The 21,390-nt window shown below is 41.9% G+C and overlaps 1 protein-coding gene across 1 annotated transcript in view; it reads right to left on the bottom strand.

The window, feature by feature from the left end:
* The window catches only part of LOC147747716 (coagulation factor XIII B chain-like), a 444,785-nt gene that overhangs the window by 26,332 nt on the left and 397,063 nt on the right, over nt 1-21,390 (bottom strand). Inside the window, exons 11-13 of the mRNA XM_086926046.1 lie at nt 15,465-15,656; nt 15,198-15,380; nt 11,263-11,466 (exon numbers count right to left, since the gene is read on the bottom strand). Coding sequence (XP_086782172.1) covers nt 11,263-11,466; nt 15,198-15,380; nt 15,465-15,656 — 579 coding nt within the window. The remainder of the gene's footprint in view (nt 1-11,262; nt 11,467-15,197; nt 15,381-15,464; nt 15,657-21,390) is intronic.

Raw genomic sequence — 21,390 nt, 5'->3', positions numbered from 1 at the left:
TCATCATATGAAAAAGACTATTAATACAGTGAAAAAACGGCCAAAGTTAAATCCGGAGTGGTTCGAACCCTCATGTCTGAATGTATAAAAGTATAGAGTGTACCGTGACGGCTCCGGTGTGCTATCTCAGTGTGAGAGGGAATGAAACCTATGTATAGTAGAAACATAAAAGACACATGTTGTGATTATAATTAGAAGTCCAGGGACGTGGCTGCTACCTATGGAGCACCTGTAACAGTCACAAGACTTTGGATAAATATTTTCAGCTGTGCACTAGCCTCAATCTTAGTCCCCCATGGTTTCCCCATGGCTATCAGTGCACCCAACCCCCAGCTCGCTCGATCTCCTGGGGATCCCTGCACTCTGTCAGAGTAGGTCTTGAGCTTCAAAGAGTGCCCACAATGCACAAGGCCTGTCCCATTCAGCACTAGTAGCGGGCCGCCCGTCAAGGGTGTATCAATCAGTATATCTCTATGCCTCTTCTCAATAATCCAGGCTGTTCATAGGGACCCTCGGTAAGTGGGCGAGCTATGGGGGACCTTCAGTCAGCTACTCCCCCTTCAGAGGTCCTTTTCCCGCCTCCAGTTAGTCAGGGCGGCCGGGTCATCGGCCGGGCGGCAGTTTTCTCAGCCAGGGCCCTCACCTTATGACCCAACACTTGCCATATATGTCCTGGAGTGACAAGGGATACACAGCGCTCCTTGAAGCTGCACCTCACCAGCGATGGGAATCCCTTCTTTTGCAACGATTCTGAAATGCCACCCAAGTTGCCGCTGGAGATTCACGTCCACGCGTCTCCAGTCACAGAGTCCCCATCCACTGCAGCAACCAAAATGGCGGCCAGGTCTGCTCCCAGCAACTCTAGCAAGGGCAACAAGCCGGATCTCAAAAAAGAGAGGCACCGCTAGGCCCCGCTCAGATCCCCGCGTATCGCTCCTCCACCCACTCTCCTTTTCTCCGCAGTCCGCTGTATATTCGGGCATCTTGACGGCCAAGCCAGCCTTCACAGCAGTCATAAGTCTGCAGCCCCCTCTTAGCCAGCATTTCGGAGGTCCCGCTGGAGACAATGTGGTTGTGGCTGATCACCCTCCTCAGAGCCCCCTCGGTACCCTGGGCACGGTCCCGCTTCATCTTCCGGCCGCTCTACGGGTGATGATCTGTCACAGTCAGCCCCATCTTGATAGTGCGTGGACCGGGCTTTCCGTTTCACTTGGCTTCCAGCTGCCAGCATGGATTCGATTTCTTTTAGAACCGCCACTTGCAACTCCCAGGGCCAGTGAGAGTGGTCCCAGGTCCTTGGTTGGCAATCCCTGGCTCCCAGCACAGGATAATCGGCGGGGTCGGTGCGGAGCTCCTGGCTCAAGCGTCTGTCCTCATCGGCTCTTTAGCCACGCCCCCCAACTATCCTGGCTGATGAGGGCTGAAAGCCTGAAACCGGTCCTAGGATGCTTGTTTCCAGTCCAGGGAGGACCTGGCCTGGCAGTTCGGGCTGGACTGTTTCCATTGGGCGCAGGGTCAAGACTGATTTGCATATGGCTGGGTCCAAACTGGAATGGCATGGTGAGAAACAAAACAATGGATTTAGGTCCATATCTCCATACTGGGGTGAATGTATGACATTGTTCTGCATTCTGTCCATCATATATTCTATTTGTGCCTGAAATTTCGGCCTCACATCCTCCTGGAACAGGAAGTGAAGTCGGTGACAAGAAGCTGCGGGATGAGGACTTGTCTGGAGGAATTGCAGCTGTGTTGTCTGATCCGCTCGGCATCCCTCAGTCAGTCTTACATCTGAGACTATCTGAGTCGAGTGCGCTGCTGCCTGAACAGGAGGGGCAACAATTTATAATAAAACACAGCCCAGCTGTGTTGTTGGACCGGCAGGACGCTGGCACAGCATGATCGACCTCACCTGCTGACAGTCACTCATGGTCAGTCAGCACAGCTGTGACGCAGACCAGTGAGTCCTGTGTCGCCCACACCGGCCGGTAACCAGGGCTTGAGTCGGGGTACCACACAGGTGGACGGCGTCCCTCCACTTATCTTACCGGGAGCTCGATAACTGGAGCAAATGGAGCCACACATTCACTCTTTAGCCTCTCTGGGGCGAGATCGGAGCTCATTCGGAACGCTGCTCATGTGCTGGCTTCTCTGATTCAATCGCATCTTACGGGTGAGCGAGGAGAGGCAATGAGTCTGAAGGTGCAAGCCACGTTTCATGATGTCACTTCCTGTTGTGACGTCAGCTTCCCCCCACTTCTCTTTTTTAGGGCTTGTGCCCTGCCGGTAACGTGCCAGTGACTTTTGAAATAATACAGCCTGTGGCTGGGCTGGTTGTGTGTGCGTTTGCTTCAGTTAGCCTCACCTGACTCGATTTCACTCCACTGGGCCGCGGTGCCTGCATGATAAGTATGTGCCAGAGTGAGCTGAGCTGCGAAATTTGTCCTAATAAAGAAACATTTGCCACTTGTAATGCAGTACTTTAATGCTGAGAGAGCCCTAAGCCTCATCCTGGGGGAAGTGTTCAACTATGATCTCCCACGGCCACAGAGCGGCCACTCACCTGTACCTAACTCTGATGCCCCCGGCGGCCGAGGGTCGATAGCACAGTGAGGTGGTCCATGCCTTGACACCCGCAAGTACCCGGTGTTTGGGTATACCAAATATTACACAGCACCGGCTTGGCAGCAAGGTTCGAACCTTGCTGCCTGCGGACATTGAAAGACAGTTAGTTCCCTTTCGTCACTATGTCTGTGGTCACAACCACAACCTGCTTCTCAGCGAGCGGAGCCTGGACGTTGCAGCCCATTGGGCCTTGGCAGGTCTACCCATCAGTGCGTGTCTGTTGAAGGGTGCCCGGATCTTACTCCTGGAAGCATTCAAAAACTATATTAATAAATCAGACGTGTTGCATTGTTAAGTACTGCCACCAGTACAATGCGGTCGCCATGAGAGTTCGCTTCACTAAGCACCACTGCCATGGGAACAGGCCCACTTAGAGTAACTTGCAAAGCACAAGTAACTAAAGGCTAGTAATGTGTGGTGAAGATATTTTTAATATAATGAGTACTACAGCGATTTAATTATTACTTTTCAGGAAGCGAGCCCTGTCTGAGAAACGTGCCCGTAGCACAGCTGGGGCAGCAGTACAGGTTGCAGAGGTTCGAAGAAATACTTTCAGCTGTTGTTGCGTAGACATGTATTTTCCAGTCACGCATGCCACTTCATAATTTAGAGTCTGAAGTTGAATTTAAAAGTACACTTTTTCCATGCAGCTGGTCACAGGGGCGGCCTTAGGCTTGTGCAAGCTGTACACCAGCACTGGGCCACCAAACACCAGGGGCCACCAGGCCAATATATATCCTTAATATAATAATCCTCTGAGGATGGATACATATTTACGTGGCGGCCCCTGGCAGGGATTTGGCGGCCTCTGGCTCTGTTCCACTTCCAAACACCCTGACCCCCCAATCTTCACTGGCCTCCGCCCCACCCGGACCTCCCCTTCCTTGGCCCCCTACCTAGCCTCCCTGCCCAGTGCCGCCATGAGCCTAGAGCCACCCCTGCTGGGCACATCCCAGTCAGGTAAAGTTAAAAGCCATTGCTTATAAGGTTGAGTTCTTAAAACATGCCTATTACCTTTAAACTTAACCATATGCTACATTTGTGTGTGAGTGGGAGCTGTTGAGGACCTTTCCGTTGCTGGTGATTTGCAGCAGTTTTAAGATCTTCTTAGAGTTTCTTGTTGCTCAAATGTGTGTTATTTCTCATATTTATATGTTTCCCTCTTCTTCATTATTTTGATTTTGCTCACGATACAGTGTCACGCATACTCGTATCACTAATAATTGTACTGAAATTATGAAAATGTCACACATAGCAAACTGAAACCTTGGCAGCTATGCACCACCTGAGTGCAAACTGCTGGCTTTCCTCGCCCGATTCTACAGTGTGAGAGAACTCAACATGATTCATCTGTCTGCAAAAACATTCTCAAAAGTCGTATAAACATTGGCTGCAGCTGCCAAGTGTAATTCCAGTTTTTATTTGCATCTAATGGAGCGAAACACAAATTTCCCCTTTCCTCACCTACTTTCTCCACCTCCTCCGCTGTCCCTCAATGCAAGCACAGCCCCCTGCATACATTTACTACCTACTCAGAGCTGGAGGCAACTGAATGTGCAAAACCACATAGAATGGTGACGCCCATGTGGCTTTACAGCCAGCAAAATGAGCCCCATGTAGTGTCTTTCTCATCCTGTTTCTTTAAGGTTCCTTGGAACCTAGAATGTCATGCTTGTTAGTGTTCCCTGAAGTTCAGTTGCTTGCCAGTAGCTGATGGATGGGGTGCATATGAATAAACCTCTTTAACTCAGGATCACCCTGTTTGCCTATATTTCACTAAACTTTTCATTGGCGACGAGGACAATTGGAAGAAAAGGCGAAGAAGAGGGCACCTCAACGTCAAGCTAAGTGAGGAATTTGGAAAAGAAAAGGTAGAAAAGTGACATTGTAAATTTCGAAAGCAAGAAAGAAGGTATTTAAAATGGTAAACTGGATGTATGCTTCATTAACAATGCCAGTAAAAAGAATAATTTGTGTATCTTCCCCAGCGGCTGTGTGTTGAAAGGGAGAGAAATTAATTTCCCCAGCGGCAGTTTAAAACGGTTGGGAAGGTGAATTGTAAATTAAAAACGGCATTTATAACTGAAGGAATATATGAATTCTTCTCCAGCGGCTGTCTTGTTAAAGAGAAGAGGGTACTTCTCCAGCAGCTGTTATTTTGTTTAATTTATTAACCAGAGAAGAAATATTTATTAAAAAAACGGACTCGGCATATTCATTAAAAAAACGGACTTGGCACAAGCATAAGAATTAGATCGAAATCCTTATTCTTATGTTTAATTGTACAATTGTGCTGTAACTTACCAAAAGTTGTCCTTGTTTTAATGACAATCTCGTTTGAGCCGTTGGTAATCTCGTTCAGGTTGTGGAACTGGGAGGCTCTTCTTTCTTCAAGACCTGCTGTACAATGATGACGCATTGGAACGTGTAGAGCAGTATTGGCGAAGGAGAACATTCGCGAGATTTCGCAATGAGAGCAGCATTCTCGTCTGGAACGCGGAAGTAGTTATATTCTCGGCGTGCTGGAATGCAGTCCTGTGCTCTTCTACGTGAGGAGAAATTGTTCGCATTTTAAAAGAGGAGTGCTGTGCTCTTCTATGAGAAGGGAAATCGCTCGCATTTAAAAGTGGAGTGTACTTTTGCCAGTGTCTATGAGCAACGTGTAAAAGAAACTCATATTGAACTTGAATTTCCTTGGGTGAAAGTGGAAAAGCTTCGTTTTTATAACAACTTTCAGTGAACTGTCCATCTGAAGTCTTCAAGCAAGTGCATTTTCACTTTAAAGGAAGCTGGTATTTGACTGATTGCATTTTGAGAGGAAATTTATTTAAGTGTTTAAAAAACAAGAGGAAGGTGACAATTTATTTGGAAGTGTCAATCTTGACTATTGGTTTAAGTTTAACTTTATTTATTGCTTTAAGCATAAGTTAGCTGTGTTGTTTTTGTTTTTGAGTTTTATTTCATTTAAGTTCAACTTCATTTTAGGATGCAGAATGTTACTACTCCACCCTTTTTTCTTCCTGATCCAGGAGAACCCAAGGTAAAGTGGAGTAAATGGAAGAAAATTTCTGCGCATTATGCGCGTGTTTGTGGCACTAATCTTAGTGCAGAAAGAAAGTATTCCCTCTTAACTCATTGTTTAGGAGGAGAAGGTCAGGAGGTGTTGGAAAATTTACCAGAACTTTCTGTTCAAGAGCAAAGAGGTGTGGATGAGTATGAGGTATGTTTGTTGAAATTGGATAAACATTATTTACCTCGTGTCAGCACTATTATGGAAAGGTACCATTTCGGAAAAAGGGAACAAGGGAAGGATGAATCTATTGAAGAGTACTTATCTGCTCTACGAAAGTTATCATCAACATGTAAATTTGGTGCGGTGAATGAAGAAAGGTTGAGGGATCAGTTAGTTTTGAAATGCAGAGAAGAAAAGATCAGGGAAGAATTATGGCTAAAGGATGAGCCGCCTTTAGAAGAAGTTGTAGCTATAGCGAAAAGGGTAGAGCACATGTTGAAATGTGTAAATGAATTGAAAAGTGACAAGTTGAAAGGCGAAACTGTGGTTGAGGATGTGAAAGAGATTGTTTGTCAAGTGAAAGGGGTGAAAAATGTTTCAAGTGAACCTAACAAAGAGAATGTTTCCTCAAATTCTTTTTCATGTTTCAGGTGTGGAAAATCTGGACATTTGGCGAATTCTAAAACGTGTCCGGCTTTAACCTTTGTATGTCATTCTTGTGGGAAAAAAGGACACTTTGTAAAATTCTGCAAATCAAAGGAAAGAAAGGTCTTTAGAAAAGAAGTAAAAGAAGTTATTTGTCAGGTTAAAGAAAGTTTGATTGATGATCATCCGATTGGAAAAGTTAAAATTGAAGGTGTGGAAATTGATATGAAGTTTGATTCTTGTTCCCCGATCACTATTGTATCTAAAGAAATGTATGAGAAACATTTTGAGAAGAAAAACAAACTCTGTAGGATGGATCTCTCTCCTGGAGGCTATGGTGGTTTTCCCATAAGTATGTTGGGATATTTTAATGCTTTAATTGAGATTGAAATGAACATGATTGTTGGAAAGGTTTATGTCTCTAAAGTTGGTGATTCTTTGATCAGCTGGTCTCATCAACGTTTACTGGGCGTCGTTTTGAATCCCAATGCAAATCCACAGATTCAGATTCATGAAATAAGATTTGAAGGGGACTCTTTTGTAAGTGAGTTTCCTCTTTTATTTAGGAAGGAATTAGGTTGCTTAAAAGGGTACAAGCATGGAATAAAAATAAAGAGGAATGCCATTCCTGTTATTGCTAAAGTAAGGAGGATACCCATTGCGGTTCAGAGTAGAGTAGAAGAGGAAATTAAGAAACTACTTGAGCAAAATATTATTGAAGCTGTTGAGGCGACTGAATGGTTGGCGCCAGTTGTTGTCGTGAACAAACCCAATGGGGATATTAGACTCTGTTGTGATTTGAGATCACTCAATAAGGAGGTGGTAGTTGATAAGTTTCCTTTACCCAATATAGATGAAATTTTGACTTCTCTTGGTGATTCAACAGTATTTTCAACTTTAGATTTAGCTCAGGCATATCACCAGATTGAGTTGACGCAGGAGTCGCAAGACCTGACGGCTTTTATTACTCCTTTTGGTTCTTATAAATATAAGAGGATGCCGTTTGGTCTTGTGTCTGCTGCGTCAGTTTTTCAAAGGGTCATGGCATCAATTCTGAAAGGTATAAAATCTGTAAAATGTTATCAGGATGATGTTTTGGTTCATGGGAGAAATCAGGAAGAGCATGATCGAATTTTGAGAACAGTTCTTAGGAGACTTGAATCTGCTGGACTTACTCTGAAGTATGAGAAGTGCAAATTTTCTGTGAATAGTGTAAATTACCTGGGTCACAATATCTCTGCTTGTGGTATATCTCCAAAGAAAGATTTGGTGGATAGTATCAGTAATTTGGAATGTCCAAAAAATAAAGAAGAAGTTGTTTCATTTTTAGGCATGGTAGAGTATTATGGAAAATTCATTAATGATCTTGCTAGTAAATCTAGCAACTTGAGGGCTTTAATTGTTAAGAACAAGGAATTTGTTTGGACTGATCTTTGTCAAAAGGAATTTGAAGGAATTAAAAATGATTTAGGTAATGCCCCAAATTTACAGGCTTTTGTTCCTTTTGAAGAAACTTTTGTGGTAACTGATGCCAGCTCAAAAGGGCTTGGTGCTATTTTGAAACAGAATAGAGGAGGAGATGAGAAACTCATTGCCTGTGCTTCTAGGAGTTTGCGTGGTGCCGAATTAAACTATTCTGTCATAGAAAAAGAAGCTTTGGCTATATTCTGGGCACTTAGGAAGTTTAAAAATTTTCTGTGGGGACAAGAGTTCAAAGTTTGCTCGGATCACAAGCCATTAAAGGAGATTTTCACAAAAAAAGGGTTGGATTGTGTGTCTTCACGTATTAGGAAATGGGTTATTGGTCTCCAGGAATTCAATTTTTCGGTAAATTACATACCTGGTGTGGAAAATGTGACTGCTGACTGTCTTTCGAGATTGGTTGGGGATACTGTTTGTTTATCTGAAGAGGATGAGATCTGTCAAGATGAGGTGAATGTGTGTGAGATTACATCGGGAATAATACTTGAGGAAGAGTGGTTGGAAGAATGTCGTAAGGATGAGGTTGTTTCTAAGTTAAGGAATTTGATTCAGGAAAATTTAGAACTTGACAAGTCATTTGATAAAGTTTGGCATTTGGTGTTTAGTGAGTTGTCGGTTGAAAATAATGTTTTGTTAAGAGGCTCAAAATTAATTCCTCCTAACTCTTTGAGGAAAAGAATAATAGAGGAAGCTCATCAAGGTCATCTTGGAATAGTCAAAACTAAAGAAAGAATTCGTTGTTCTTTTTGGTGGCCTGGAATGGATCTGGAAATAGAGAGGAATGTGAGGGAGTGTGTACATTGTAAAATAAGTGATAACATTTTACAACCAAGAACGGCACCTATGGTTTGTAGGAATTTACCAAGTGGTCCTTGGGTTGATATTGCCATTGATATTGTAGGTCCCCTTTCTGGTGAACAGAAAACTCCTTTTCTTATCGTTTTAATAGATCTCTACTCCAGATGGGTTGAGATTTCCTCCGTGTCGGAAGTCACGTCTTTTTCTGTGATTTCTTTTCTAAAAGAGGTTTTCAAAAGGGAGGGATTTCCAACGTCAATTCTAAGCGACAATGGACCTCAGTTTTGTTCAAGTATGATGGATGAATTTTTGTTGTCTTGTGGGATCAAACATAAAAAAAGTCTGTATATCACCCAGAATCTAATGGAGTAGTTGAAAGGTTTAATAGGGTTATTAAAGAGAATATACAACTCTCTAGGGTTAATTGTTTGAATTGGAAAGAAGAGTTGCAGAAATGTATTCTAGCTCATAGATTTTCTCCGCAATCTACTACTAAAAAGACCCCTTTTGAACTGTTTAAAGGTAGAAATCCCAATACCACACTCTCTCCTGGTTGGATGTTTTGGGGTAAAGGTATGAAAGAAAGAAACTTCATTGCTTGGAAAGAAAGGGAGGAGTTTGTGCAGTCTAAAAACAAGGTTTCTTATGATTCCAGAAAAAGGGTAAAGGAATGTGTGGTGGTAGTTGGGGATTTTGTTCGTGTAAAAGCTCCAGTTGGTGCTATGTCATGGTCAAAGTATACCACTCCCTTGCGTGTTGTGAAATGTTTCAGAAATTCTGTAAAATTGGAGAATGGGAACATTTGGAATGTGAATCGTGTAGTTGTGGTCAATAAGAGCATTTCTAATTCTTTACCCAATGTTAGTGGATCTTCTGTTGAGTCCAATGTTGGTGATTCCATGAAAGTTTCTCGCACTAAGAAAATACCTTCTTATCTTAAGGACTATGTTTGCTAAGATGTTGTTTCTTCAGTGTGTTCTTTTAGAGTTGTTCTCTTTTCATTATGCCTTCAATTTCATTCTGTTGTGAAGTCATACTTTGTTTTGAGAAGGAAGATGTGTAGTGTCTTTCTCATCCTGTTTCTTTAAGGTTCCTTGGAACCTAGAATGTCATGCTTGTTAGTGTTCCCTGAAGTTCAGTTGCTTGCCAGTAGCTGATGGTGCATATGAATAAACCTCTTTAACTCAGGATCACCCTGTTTGCCTATATTTCACTAAACTTTTCACCCCACACTGTAATTCCCCATATAATGGGGTTTTTACGTGTAACTGCACAGTACATGGAAGATTTTACATCTTGGTACTGGTAAAGTTAAATCACCCAGGTACTATGTAACTTGTAATTAAAGCCTTAAAATAATTTTTGAACAATTCTATCATCTGATAAACTTTTAGTGGCCACTTAATTTAATTGCTTTTCTTTAGACCACATAAACTATTTTTCTTGCATTTGCTATTTCCTCTCTCATCTATCTAGTTAGATAGGGACATCTAAGTCCCCCAGCAGAGAATCATAGACTGAAAATGTAACTTACAGAAAAAAGTCACAGTAGCACTGGAGGTGCGCAAAATTGCTTGCGTTATATCAATCGAATTAGTGTGAATGTGGTGTCTGGTCTGCGCGACGATTTTACACCAGGGCAGCCTCATGTAAACAGTCACAAGAGATACTGGCAACAGAATGGTTAAAGCAGAAAGACATTTTCCACCCCCACCGTCTAACTTTGGTGTACATTACGCATTGTGGCACGCAAAATTTCAAAATGTTATGGAACACAAAATGTGGGAATTTTCTAATTTAATATTTGTAACAAAAACTTCACCATTGCATTAATTAGCCCTGCTTTTCAGAGAGATATGCGTTACCACCTTTGTCTAAATCAGTCCTCAGATATTTTTGATTGGACCCAATCAAAGTCATTTTCATGGTCTATAATACCTACGAACAATCCATCCACTGCAACGTGCAGCAGAAAATAAACTTGCATTCTGACCAGCTACCCGCTAGTATCTGTGGCCATAACCACTAGTTTTCATCTAGAATGCGCAACAGTAAGGAATAAGCAATGAGTGTCGCAGCCAGAGACATTAGTGGGCTAATCCATTCAACAATTTAGCAAAACTCGATTAGAGTCAGAGACTGATTATTTTAACGCAAGGCAAGACGTGAGGAATTGAATGATATACACATGATTCTCCTTGCACTACCACTGACTAGCTTGCCGGTGGCGTGTCAAAAATGCTGTTGGCTCTAATGCGAGCAATGAAAATGGGCCCAAAAATAATAGTAAAAAGAAAAGAAAAATGGCGAAGTAGACTTGGGTTGTGCGGAGTGTTCTTCACACCTCTGGACCCCGGTGCCACTACACTTGCTGCAAGGATGACATCTACGCTACTGTAGTTTGCCCTGGACGCAGCAATGTGTTTAAACAAAAATGTTTACTTGCTTGGAATTTTGTAAACAACCGCATCAAAGGAGCCAAGTACTACATAAACTTTAAAATGAATTTAATTTTAGGTTCAGTATATGATTCCTTTTCTATTCTTCGGTGAAACTCAGCTTAACATAACTGAACTATTAGAATACAAATAACAATCTACTGAAATGTTGCAAATTAAGCATTCATTTTCACTACATTCTATTGGTAAAGTGAACTACAGTTAAAAATCGTGATTTTAATTGTCACAGATTATACTCACCTTTCCTGATACATCTGGGATAGAGGATTTTTCCTCGGATGCACTTTAATCTGAATGGTGGTGATTCTTCATGTTGAATGTAGTCATCTGATTGGCAAATAAATTCAATTGTGTGATCATGCTCAAGATACAATTTCACTTCGCTGGACCATCGAAATCTTATGTTGTTTTCGGCCATTTCTTCTGTGCCTGGCGTGCATGGTTCTGTCAAATAAACACAATGTGGATTGTTATTTATGGGTCTCATAAAAAAATATTCCATGGTATTCAATTGTTTCCTGCAACAGTGACAATATGAAGTGAAATCTGAGGTCCAGTATGTGCTCCCTAATGTTACACCGCATTCCATTTTGAAACATATGGCTGGTTGGCGATAGCAGTTGCTTCTCCTAGCTTGCTCTTCGGCAATCCTGTACATCCTGAATAATTAAGCCACTGGTAGGGACATGAAGGTAAACAGTGCTCCACAAGCCCATTTACCATTTGGAATATTCACACTTTGAGCCTTATTATGAGTCTGACAGGCCATGGAGCACTAGTCGCACGGTGGCAGTCTCCCGTCCACCTTATTGCTACTAGGGTTGTCTGGCTGCCCTGGACCACTGCAACCACTGCCATTCCCTGGCGGTTGTGCAGTGGTCCTGAAGCTGCAATATATGCTTGGCGGAGCCTCAGCAGCCCAGCCAAGCATATTACGAGTTTCCACGTCGCCACACTTTTCATGGTGGTGCGACCACCATGAAAAATGTGGCAGTTCCCTACAGGGCCCCCTGGTGCCTCACGTCATGTGGATGCAAACAGGCACAACATGTGCCCCCCTGTGAGCATGCACACCAGTACCTGCACAGCATGGACTGCCATACAGGAGAAATTTCTAATCTGGTGAGAAGTTTATACATAGGTTTGGCGCTGCAGGCAATCCCGCTCCCAAACTGCCAAACTCATAATAAGCCCTTTGTCTTTTCACCATCATCAAATGTCAAAATTTGTGGAGGCTAATGCGGGGAAAGAGGTCAATCCTGGAATGTCATGGGGATTAAAGGGTGATTAACGTCAGTACAAATGCCGCTAGCATTATAGAGAATTGACATCCAAGGCCTTTGGTAGGGAAGCTCTTTTTCTTCTTCCTGGTGTTCCGTCTCACTCACTGGCACGCTGCTGTGATGCTCTTTCTTGGGTCCTCTAGGGTACTCCACAGGTCTTGCATGAAAGCTTGTGGACACAGAGTACTCATCCATTTGTCATGTATGCGTATTGCAATCCCCTCAGAGGTTATGTCGATCTACACACTGAGTATTTAGAACCATGGACTAGTCATCAGCTTTATGGATCACCTTTTGAATGCAACATTGGCTACTCACAGGTTACTAGTGGTGAATCCTTCAGTGTCCATTCATCTACTTGAAAATCTTCATATTTCTAGACCACTACTACTACTAATACTACTACTATCAAAATGGAGTCTATTGCCTTGTCTATACTGCTTCATTTCTCCTTCCTGGACTTGCTGACCTGAGGTGGCAAAGTGAGCTACAGAATGATGATGGATTCAACCCAGATCTTTGACCTGGGTGAGTGTCTGAAAAGTTTTAGCGCTCCGTCCATCATCGCCTTGTGTTTGCTTTGCTGGACAGTGCTCATAATTTTCTCTGTTGTGGCATGCTTCCTCCCACCCCTTTCTTCTCCTATTTCTCAAACTCCCCAGACATTATTTCCAATTCTTATCTCAAACACTCATTTTCAGTTGTGCTACAGAGACTTATACTGCTGATCCCTTTCTAATGCCTCCTTGTGCTAACCACATTCCCGCATTTACCTCAACCAGCTCACTTCCTTTTGGGTCCCTTTCTTTTCAGCAGATGCTTCTCATGAATCTGGGTTGGGTTATCCCTAAAGTCCATGAGTGTCTGCAATTTGCAACCCGATGACCACATTCCGCACTTCCCAATATACCAGAATTATAATCTCTGAGCATCATCTTCCTTATGGTTATGCCTGTCTCTCTCAATTTAATGACGTTGAGTCATATTAGACTTCTGCTCACTATTGTTCCATCACACAATTACTTCATCCTCACTTGGATAACTTGCACTGAAAGTCTGAAAGTTGTTCTTACATATATTGTGATGAAGCAATTTTCTTCCTCTTTTCCTTAAGCCTATTATTAATTTTAATGGTCTCTGGCCTACTCTCCTTGTCACCAACTGCAATTATATGTAAGTGGTGCTGAGAAGCATTCTGGGCCCCTGTCCCAAAATACCAAGCTGTTTCTTCAAAGAAGAAATATTGGACCTAATAAAGGCCTTAACAACCCGCCCCCCTAGCTCTGATCTCTTTTAGATTTTCTTCTCAATATCCCTCTTCTTCCGGAGCACTATGACTGTGTACTGGGTCACAAAGAATACATGAGCTGTCTCATGTTGACGTACTGATGGCCTTACAGGTCCCTTGGACTGGCTGCTACTGGAAATGTCTAGCAGGCAAATGAATTATCATAACACGTCATATCCTGCTGGATTCACAGAACACATTTCCTCTAAATTGCTCAAATAGCATAGGTATTTAACCCTAAGCTATGTTTTTTTAAAGGCCAATGCCCCACGCAGGTTGCCAGAATGTGTTCTGGGGGAAGTGGAAGTTATCTCTCACTGTAGAGTGGTGCCTCGGTCAGAGGTAACTTTTAGCATGCAAGTTAAACTCAACATTTCCTCCAGAATATACCATGTCTCGGAATGTTGTCCCCTCCCCCAGCTCCGAATAAGATCAAACATTCCTGTAATAAGACGGTTATTCTCTTATGGAGCAGGTTTGAGCCTCTTTCACTGATGAATCTAAATGTTTGATTGATGCAGGGAAACTTTGATCACATCCTTCATTAGAATGGTTACTGTGATTTAGGGGATAAGAAGTTTAGTGCAAAAAGAAATAAGGGTGGATTGAAAAAAATATATGTATTCTGTCATGGAACTTTGCAGGATTTGCTTCACAGTTTCATGCTCTAGCGTGGGTAACTTTTAATAGCAATTGTCACATTATCGTGCACCAAGTAGCTAATGCACCGCTACATCTAGAGTTCCAGTTTTATGTCACCTGGTGGTCTTCTTATAGATTTTTGTTGTTTGTGTCTTCTATGATTAGATGCCTGTCTAATGATCCCTCCAATTTTTGGCTTTGCTGTTGTTTTTAATGGATCTCAGGTTCTCTAATTAAACAGTAAAGCCTCCATTTTGGTATGGGCCCTCTTCTGTATTTGGTAAAGTTATCTGACTTGTATTTAGTCCAGCAGGAAAGGAATCATTTTCCCTAATCAATAAGGGTGACTTCAATACAAAGATGGGAAATGGATTGACACCATAGTTGGAACTCTGTGGACCAGGGATTTACAAAAGGATTATCTCATGCTACGGAGGATTATGGCATGGTTGAAAGTCCAGTGAGCTTTTTGATAACTTTCATATGATCCCATATTATAAATGTTGCTATGGGATCTTTACCACTAGCTACTAAAGTACTTCCATACTTCCCTACAAAAATTAAAGTAATCCTGATGGGTTGTGATTTCTTAAGCATATGGACAAATGGCACCAACTATTTAAACTTCTATAATTCTAGGCCCAGATTAAATTCACATTCTTTAGAAACATACACTGTGCAACGACTGAAAATTGTCATCACACCAATATACTTATAAAGAAGCTTTGCTCTTTGAAACATTTTCAGCCAACAATGCGAATGAACGATCATTTATTTTCTGGAAACTACATTTTTCAAACAAATATTTCGGCAATTTTGGCCTAAAATAGGCTAAGCACTTAATTTCAAGCAATTGAATTATTTTTCAATTTACTCAAATCATGGTTTCTCTTGGTTGTGACTCAAGTTGTACATGATACGTTTCCCAAAATTGTGGACATAGGAATAATTCTTGTAAATACCTAGACATTCTGGTGGCGCAGACCAAGCTCCATGCATGCAGTTGACTTTGTTGTTTCCACTTATCCTATAGTAACTTTGACACTTATATTCCACTGTGGATCCTGAAGGATAGGAGAGCTGTGGGAAGTCAGTAATATCTCCATTGTGAACGAATGGCACCGGACCACACTCGCTGCCTTCCTCTAAAATGAAACAAATTCCTTATCATACAAATGTCACTCAAACATGTCAAATCAACATCGAAAGTGGAAGTTAAACAAACTAACTTTTGTTTTTGAAGTCAGAAAAAAGTTCCTTGTCTTTAGCAGTGTTGGAACTGCACAAGAGTCCCTTGGCTGTAGTGTAGACCTTGTCTCGGCAAGGCTCGTTCATCAAACCGTATCCACTTAACCAGAATTTGAACACACAAGTAGCAGCAAGGGGTGGCTCTCCCGTAATAGTGGAGGAGCGTCGTCCCACTTGCCAGAGACAGAGACAGAAAAATAAAATCATAGTTAAACAACATAATTTTTTTTTCTGTGGCTGGTTTAGGCATGTGTGTAGGGCAGGAGTGGTGTACACTTAGTAGTGCGCATGTAAGTTTGGTTGCCCATCTTTGTACGGCCAAACAGACATGCAGATTTCTATTTCTCCAACCCAGCTGTGGTCACAGCAGGGTTGGAGAAAAGCCGCAGGCTCCCAGGGACTGTTTGAGCAACAGACCAGGCTGCTCAGACCAATCCTGACGCTGCTCTCATAGCACGACAGCAGTGTCTAGATTGGGTATGGAGCAAGCTTTCCCAGAGACTGCTGAAGAGAGCAACAAGACGAATCTATGACATAATATCGACAGATAGAATATAGACAAACAAAAATATCACCACAAAAATATCGACATCAAAAATATCGGAGTTCTATCTACATAAAGTCAAGTATAAAAATATCGCAAAAAAATATGGTACTACAAAAAAATCGAAGTTAAAAATATCGTTTTTTAATGTGAAAATAATTTAAAAATACATATAATTTAACGAATTATAAATATAAATATTAAAACATATTTAAAAAATAATAACGAATACATATACATTTAAAATAAATTAAAAACTCTACATATAAATTAATATATATACTTACTCCACATATTGCAACAGTAGGAAAAGAGTTGGATAGCGTAGGGGTAAAAATTACTATTCCTACTCCAAATGGTGCAACAGTAGGGAAAGCCTTGGATAGCGTAGGGGTAAAAATTACTATTCCCACTCCAGAGGGTGCAACAGTAGGGAAAGCGTTGAATAGCGTAGGGTTAAAAATTACTATTCCCACTCCAAAGGGTGCAACAGTAGGGAAAGCGTTGAATAGCGTAGGGGTAAAAATTACTATTTCCATTCCAGAGGGTGCAACAGTAGGGAAAGCGTTGGATAGCGTAGGGGTAAAAATTAGTGATCTCCACTCCAGAGGGTGCAACAGTAGGGAAAGCGTTGGATAGCGTAGGGGTAAAAATTACTATTCCCACTCCAAAGGGTGCAACAGTAGGGAAAGCGTTGGATAGCGTAGGGGTAAAAATTACTATTCCCACTCCAGAGGGTGCAACAGTAGGGAAAGCGTTGGATAGCATGGGGGTAAAAATTACTATTCCCACTCCAGAGGGTGCAACAGTAGGGAAAGCATTGAATAGCGTAGGGGGAACAATTACTATTCCCAACCCATATGGTGCAACAGTAGGGAAAGCATTGGATAGCGTAGGGGTAAAAATTACTATTCCCACTCCAGAGGGTGCAACAGTAGGGAAAGCGTTGGATAGGGTAGGGGTAAAAATTAATATTCCCACTCCAGAGGGTGCAACAGTAGGGAAAGCGTTGGATAGCATGGGGGTAAAAATTACTTCCCACTCTACTCCCCCTTTAACAGACAACACACTACACATACAAAAAAACTAAATTAATATAAATATAAATTAATCAATTGATAACAATTAATATTATTAAATTGATGTAATTAGAAATTAACTAATTAACACATATTAATTACCAATTAATAATTAATTACCAATTAATAATTAATTAACAATAACAAAAAATAATAAACATTATTACATTAACTCTAATAAATGTAATTAACGAATTAATAATAATTAATTACAAATAATTAATAATTAACAATAACAAAAAATAATAAATATTCTTACATTAACTCTAATTAATTTAATTAACTAATTACTCATAATTAATTACTAATTAGTTATTAATTAATAAGTATTTAATAAGTATTTATTAATCAAAAATATTAAACAAATATTAATTAATTAATTATCATTAAATTACTTCCCACCCTATTCTCCTATAAACCCACAACCCGCTCTGATACTACAACGAAAAATGATAACAAAAGCACTAATTTCTAAACACACATTAAAAAACATGTTTAACAAACATACAGTAGTAGTAAAAGAAAAGCTTTATTTGATTTCACAAGTTTATACAATCAGAAAAGCAGCATTTCATTCACAGGATAATACAGTTCAAAAATGACAATTCATATCAGTGCTAAGCCATAAAAATATTTAAGAACTTATTAAACTTTTCCTTCTCCTCAAGGTACTTTTTAAAAAAACAATTAATATACAGAAACAGTACATATCGCTAAGAAGTTGTAAAAACAGTAGGGCAGGACGGCAGTGACGCCATGTACCCTGATTTAAAAAAAGGTTTAATCCATCTAGCCCTTTCCACCAAATAAAATTTACAAAAAAATAACACGTGCAATGTAGATTGGTCAGACAGCTCATCACACGGGCATTTACAGAGGATTCTGGACCAGTCATTAGTTTTAGGAAATGTGATTAAACGAAAAAAATAATCAAATCTAAATCTGGTCAGGATGAACCTATCAAAACCCTCTTGGCACCAGACAAGGTATGGTTGAATTAAAAGTGAAGTCAAGGTAAGTTGGTGTTGTATTACCCTTTTCTTGTTGATCTCCACTCCTAGTCTTAAGGATTCGAAGTGGTACCAGCAAAGAGCTTTTAGATCCCTCCTGGATATATTGACTAGGGAGGCAGGGTTATCGTAGAACTCGGGTCTCCCCAGATCGTTGGTTAGGTTGCAAATATACTTCAACCATGGGATCTTTGTGGCCTGGTCTAAGCCCAACGAGTCTCCGATAATTTTCCTGTTTAGAATTAGATCTGTTGTGGTCCATACTCTGTGCCATAGCCAGGGCCGTTTCTAGGTGTTTTGCCGCCCTAGGCAAGAATTGAAAAATGCCGCCCCCTCCCTTTTACTACCATCACTCTCTCCAACTGTACCAGGGCAGAAGAATTAATGCATTAGATATAAAAGAACTTGCATTCAACAATAAAACACATCAAACATTAAATATTTAAATAAGCACTGTTCATGATATTTTATTTCATTTTTAAATTTCGCTCTTCTAACTTCAATGGTGTTTTCTAAGGCCATTGCACTCTGTGCCACACCACTGCACTTTGCGTCAGTGCCACTCTAGTTTACTCTGCACAACACTACACCACCCTACTCTACACCACTGTACTCATTGACACTCCACTGTACTCTACGCCACGCCACTCCACTCACTATATTCTGCCCCACTCCACGCCACTCTAGTCTACCACATTCCACTCAACTTTACTCTATGCCACGCCATTCTACACCACTCTACTCCATGTCATTCCACTCTATCCAACTCCACACCAAACCACTCTATGCCCCTCCTCTCCATTCCACGCTGCTGCACAACCTGGCTAAAAGGCACTGGCAAAGCCAATAGATCTCACGCAGGTGAAAGCTATTGGCTTTGAAATTGCTTGTTTAGTTGAGAGGGCAAATATAAAAGGATTCCCCGCCTCCCATTTATTTAGGCTAGAAGTCATTTCCATAATGCATATTGTTCCATTAGCGTGGACTGAAGCACAAAGTAACAGTTGCCAAAATACAAATTGTTTGTTATGCGTTAAAAACGACAAAATAAGAGAACCTTGATAGTTCTAGCCTTCTAACAACCCACCAGCTAAGGATAGTCCAGTGGGTTCAACACCTGCTGCTAGGGCGCTTGAGTATTTAGAATGTACTAACAATGGATCATTTAGGGCCTATTCAGACTATAAGCCATTCTGGGCAGCTAACTTATGTAACACGTAGCTGTGGTAATTAAAATAAAAACCTATGAGCCAGTGCACTTCTAAGCAACAGGTCCTTGTTTGTAGGCGCTTTAAAATGACATCATCATTGCTATGCTTCACTGCACGTGATGCACGTGTGGGCTCACATGTATTACTGAATATGCAATTTTTAACCACATGGCTGCTAGGCGTTTTCCCCCCCCAGTGCTGGAAAATGCCATTTTAGTGGCACCATGACGAGCTCAGCTCGTCATCAGCACATGACACCCTTGGGTGATGACGAGCTGAGCTCGTCATCAGCATCGAAAGGGTTAAGTACTTCAAACAGAGGTGCTGATTTTCTTTGTGTGTAAAAGGAAACAAGCGTTTTTACTGCTCTTAAAATTCTGTGCCGCGCAGTCCCTTTACCTGCCCACTCCCCACCACCAACACAGCAGGGTCGGGGTCACAGAAAGTTGAATTATCCGTCGCTTTGATGAGAGCGCTATATTTTTCATTACAATCTTTCTCCCGGGGATTGTTGTTTAATAATGTGTGCTTTACAGAAGTCTCCATCTGGGAGGTAAAACGGCGCATTTCACGACGAGGGCTCTCCAGGGACCTGGTGACAGAGAGCCCTAGGCACGAGCGCGCGCACAGGGGCAGCTTCAGGGCACAGTTAGTGGGTTGAGGCACATGGATGGCTTATGCAGAGGGCTCTACGGGGGCCTGGTGGCAGAAGGCCCCTCATTACCTAGGTCCATAAGGAAGAAATCCACAACCCAAGACTGTGTACATGTACTATTATCTTGCTTGCATTGATTACTTCAACACGTGTTGACTAATTGATGACATACTTTACTGTACCTTGTATTCTTTGCCGCCTTCCTCTTCACATCCCCCAGTGTAACATTTATGATTTGGGGTTCCAGCACACCGGACACACACTTGTCTTATTTATTTTACAGTGGCCTTTACAAAAACTCATCCGCTGCCTTGCCAAGGTCTGCATCTCTGGCACAAGATGGTTAAATCCTTCTACTTCATATAATGGGTGTGGCATGAGAGGCAGAGGTGTGCACGTACTCTATGGTCACCGGATCTGTGAAGTGCTCCAAGCAAATGATGCAGGAAGCGTCGTCACTGAGAGCAGCTGCTGGGTACCCAGTGCAAAGGGAGGCCGAGGGCTGCTGGACGCCGAGGGCCTCTGGTGTGCTTGCGGCCAGATTTGTGAAGAGGAGTGTCCTGCTGGGCAGGACACTGGTATGAGTAGGCCCTCGGAGGCAGCAACAAAACAAGCCGTACCCCAAGTCCGTTGGGTTACACGGTGATCCTACCATTGGAACAGGTTTCTATAAGCATAATGTAGTACAAAAGTCGGGGACACAAGCTCAAGGGCCTGTGAGCAGAGTACCTGCGCTAAGAACGGGTGCACGCACAGGTGCAGCTTCAGTGCAAAGAAAGTAACCGCTTAATAAGTACATTTTTCCCCCTTTTGCCACCCTAGCCATTTTGCCACCCTAGGCGACCGCCTAGTGTTGCCTAATGGTAGAAACGGCCCTGGCCATAGCAGTAAGGGTTGCATACTAATTAAATCACTTATGTGTCATGCCCCCAGCTCGGAATGAAGGTTAAAAACAGGTATGCTTTGAGGAGTGGCTAAAATACACCTTAAAAATGCATTTTCTACCCTTTGAATAGGTGATGTATCACAGACTCCCCATACGCCTGCTCCATATCATGCCCCCAGCTCAGAATGAAGGTTAAAAACAGGTATGCTTTGAGGAGTGGCTAAAATACACCTTAAAAATGCATTTTCTACCCTTTGAATAGGTGATGTATCACAGACTCCCCATACGCCTGCTCCATATACAGCAACACTGATGCACTTAGCCTTATACATTTTCAATAGGATTTCCGGTGGCCTTTTGCCCATCTTTTTAGCGAATAGCATTAGTGCTGCTGTTGCTCTTCTGAACAGCAGTGTCCTATTGTTTATCGCTGGTCCCCAGGATCCTGACTCCTCTAAGACAATCCCTAGGTATGAGAATATTTTAGTAGATACGATTTTCTCACTCCCAGCAAACAAGGGA

Source organism: Lissotriton vulgaris, chromosome 1_1, assembly GCF_964263255.1.
Source record: "Lissotriton vulgaris chromosome 1_1, aLisVul1.2, whole genome shotgun sequence".
NCBI classification, from domain to species: domain Eukaryota; kingdom Metazoa; phylum Chordata; class Amphibia; order Caudata; family Salamandridae; genus Lissotriton; species Lissotriton vulgaris.
Note: the sequence above shows the minus strand (reverse complement) of the source record. Positions and strands in the feature narration are given on the sequence as shown.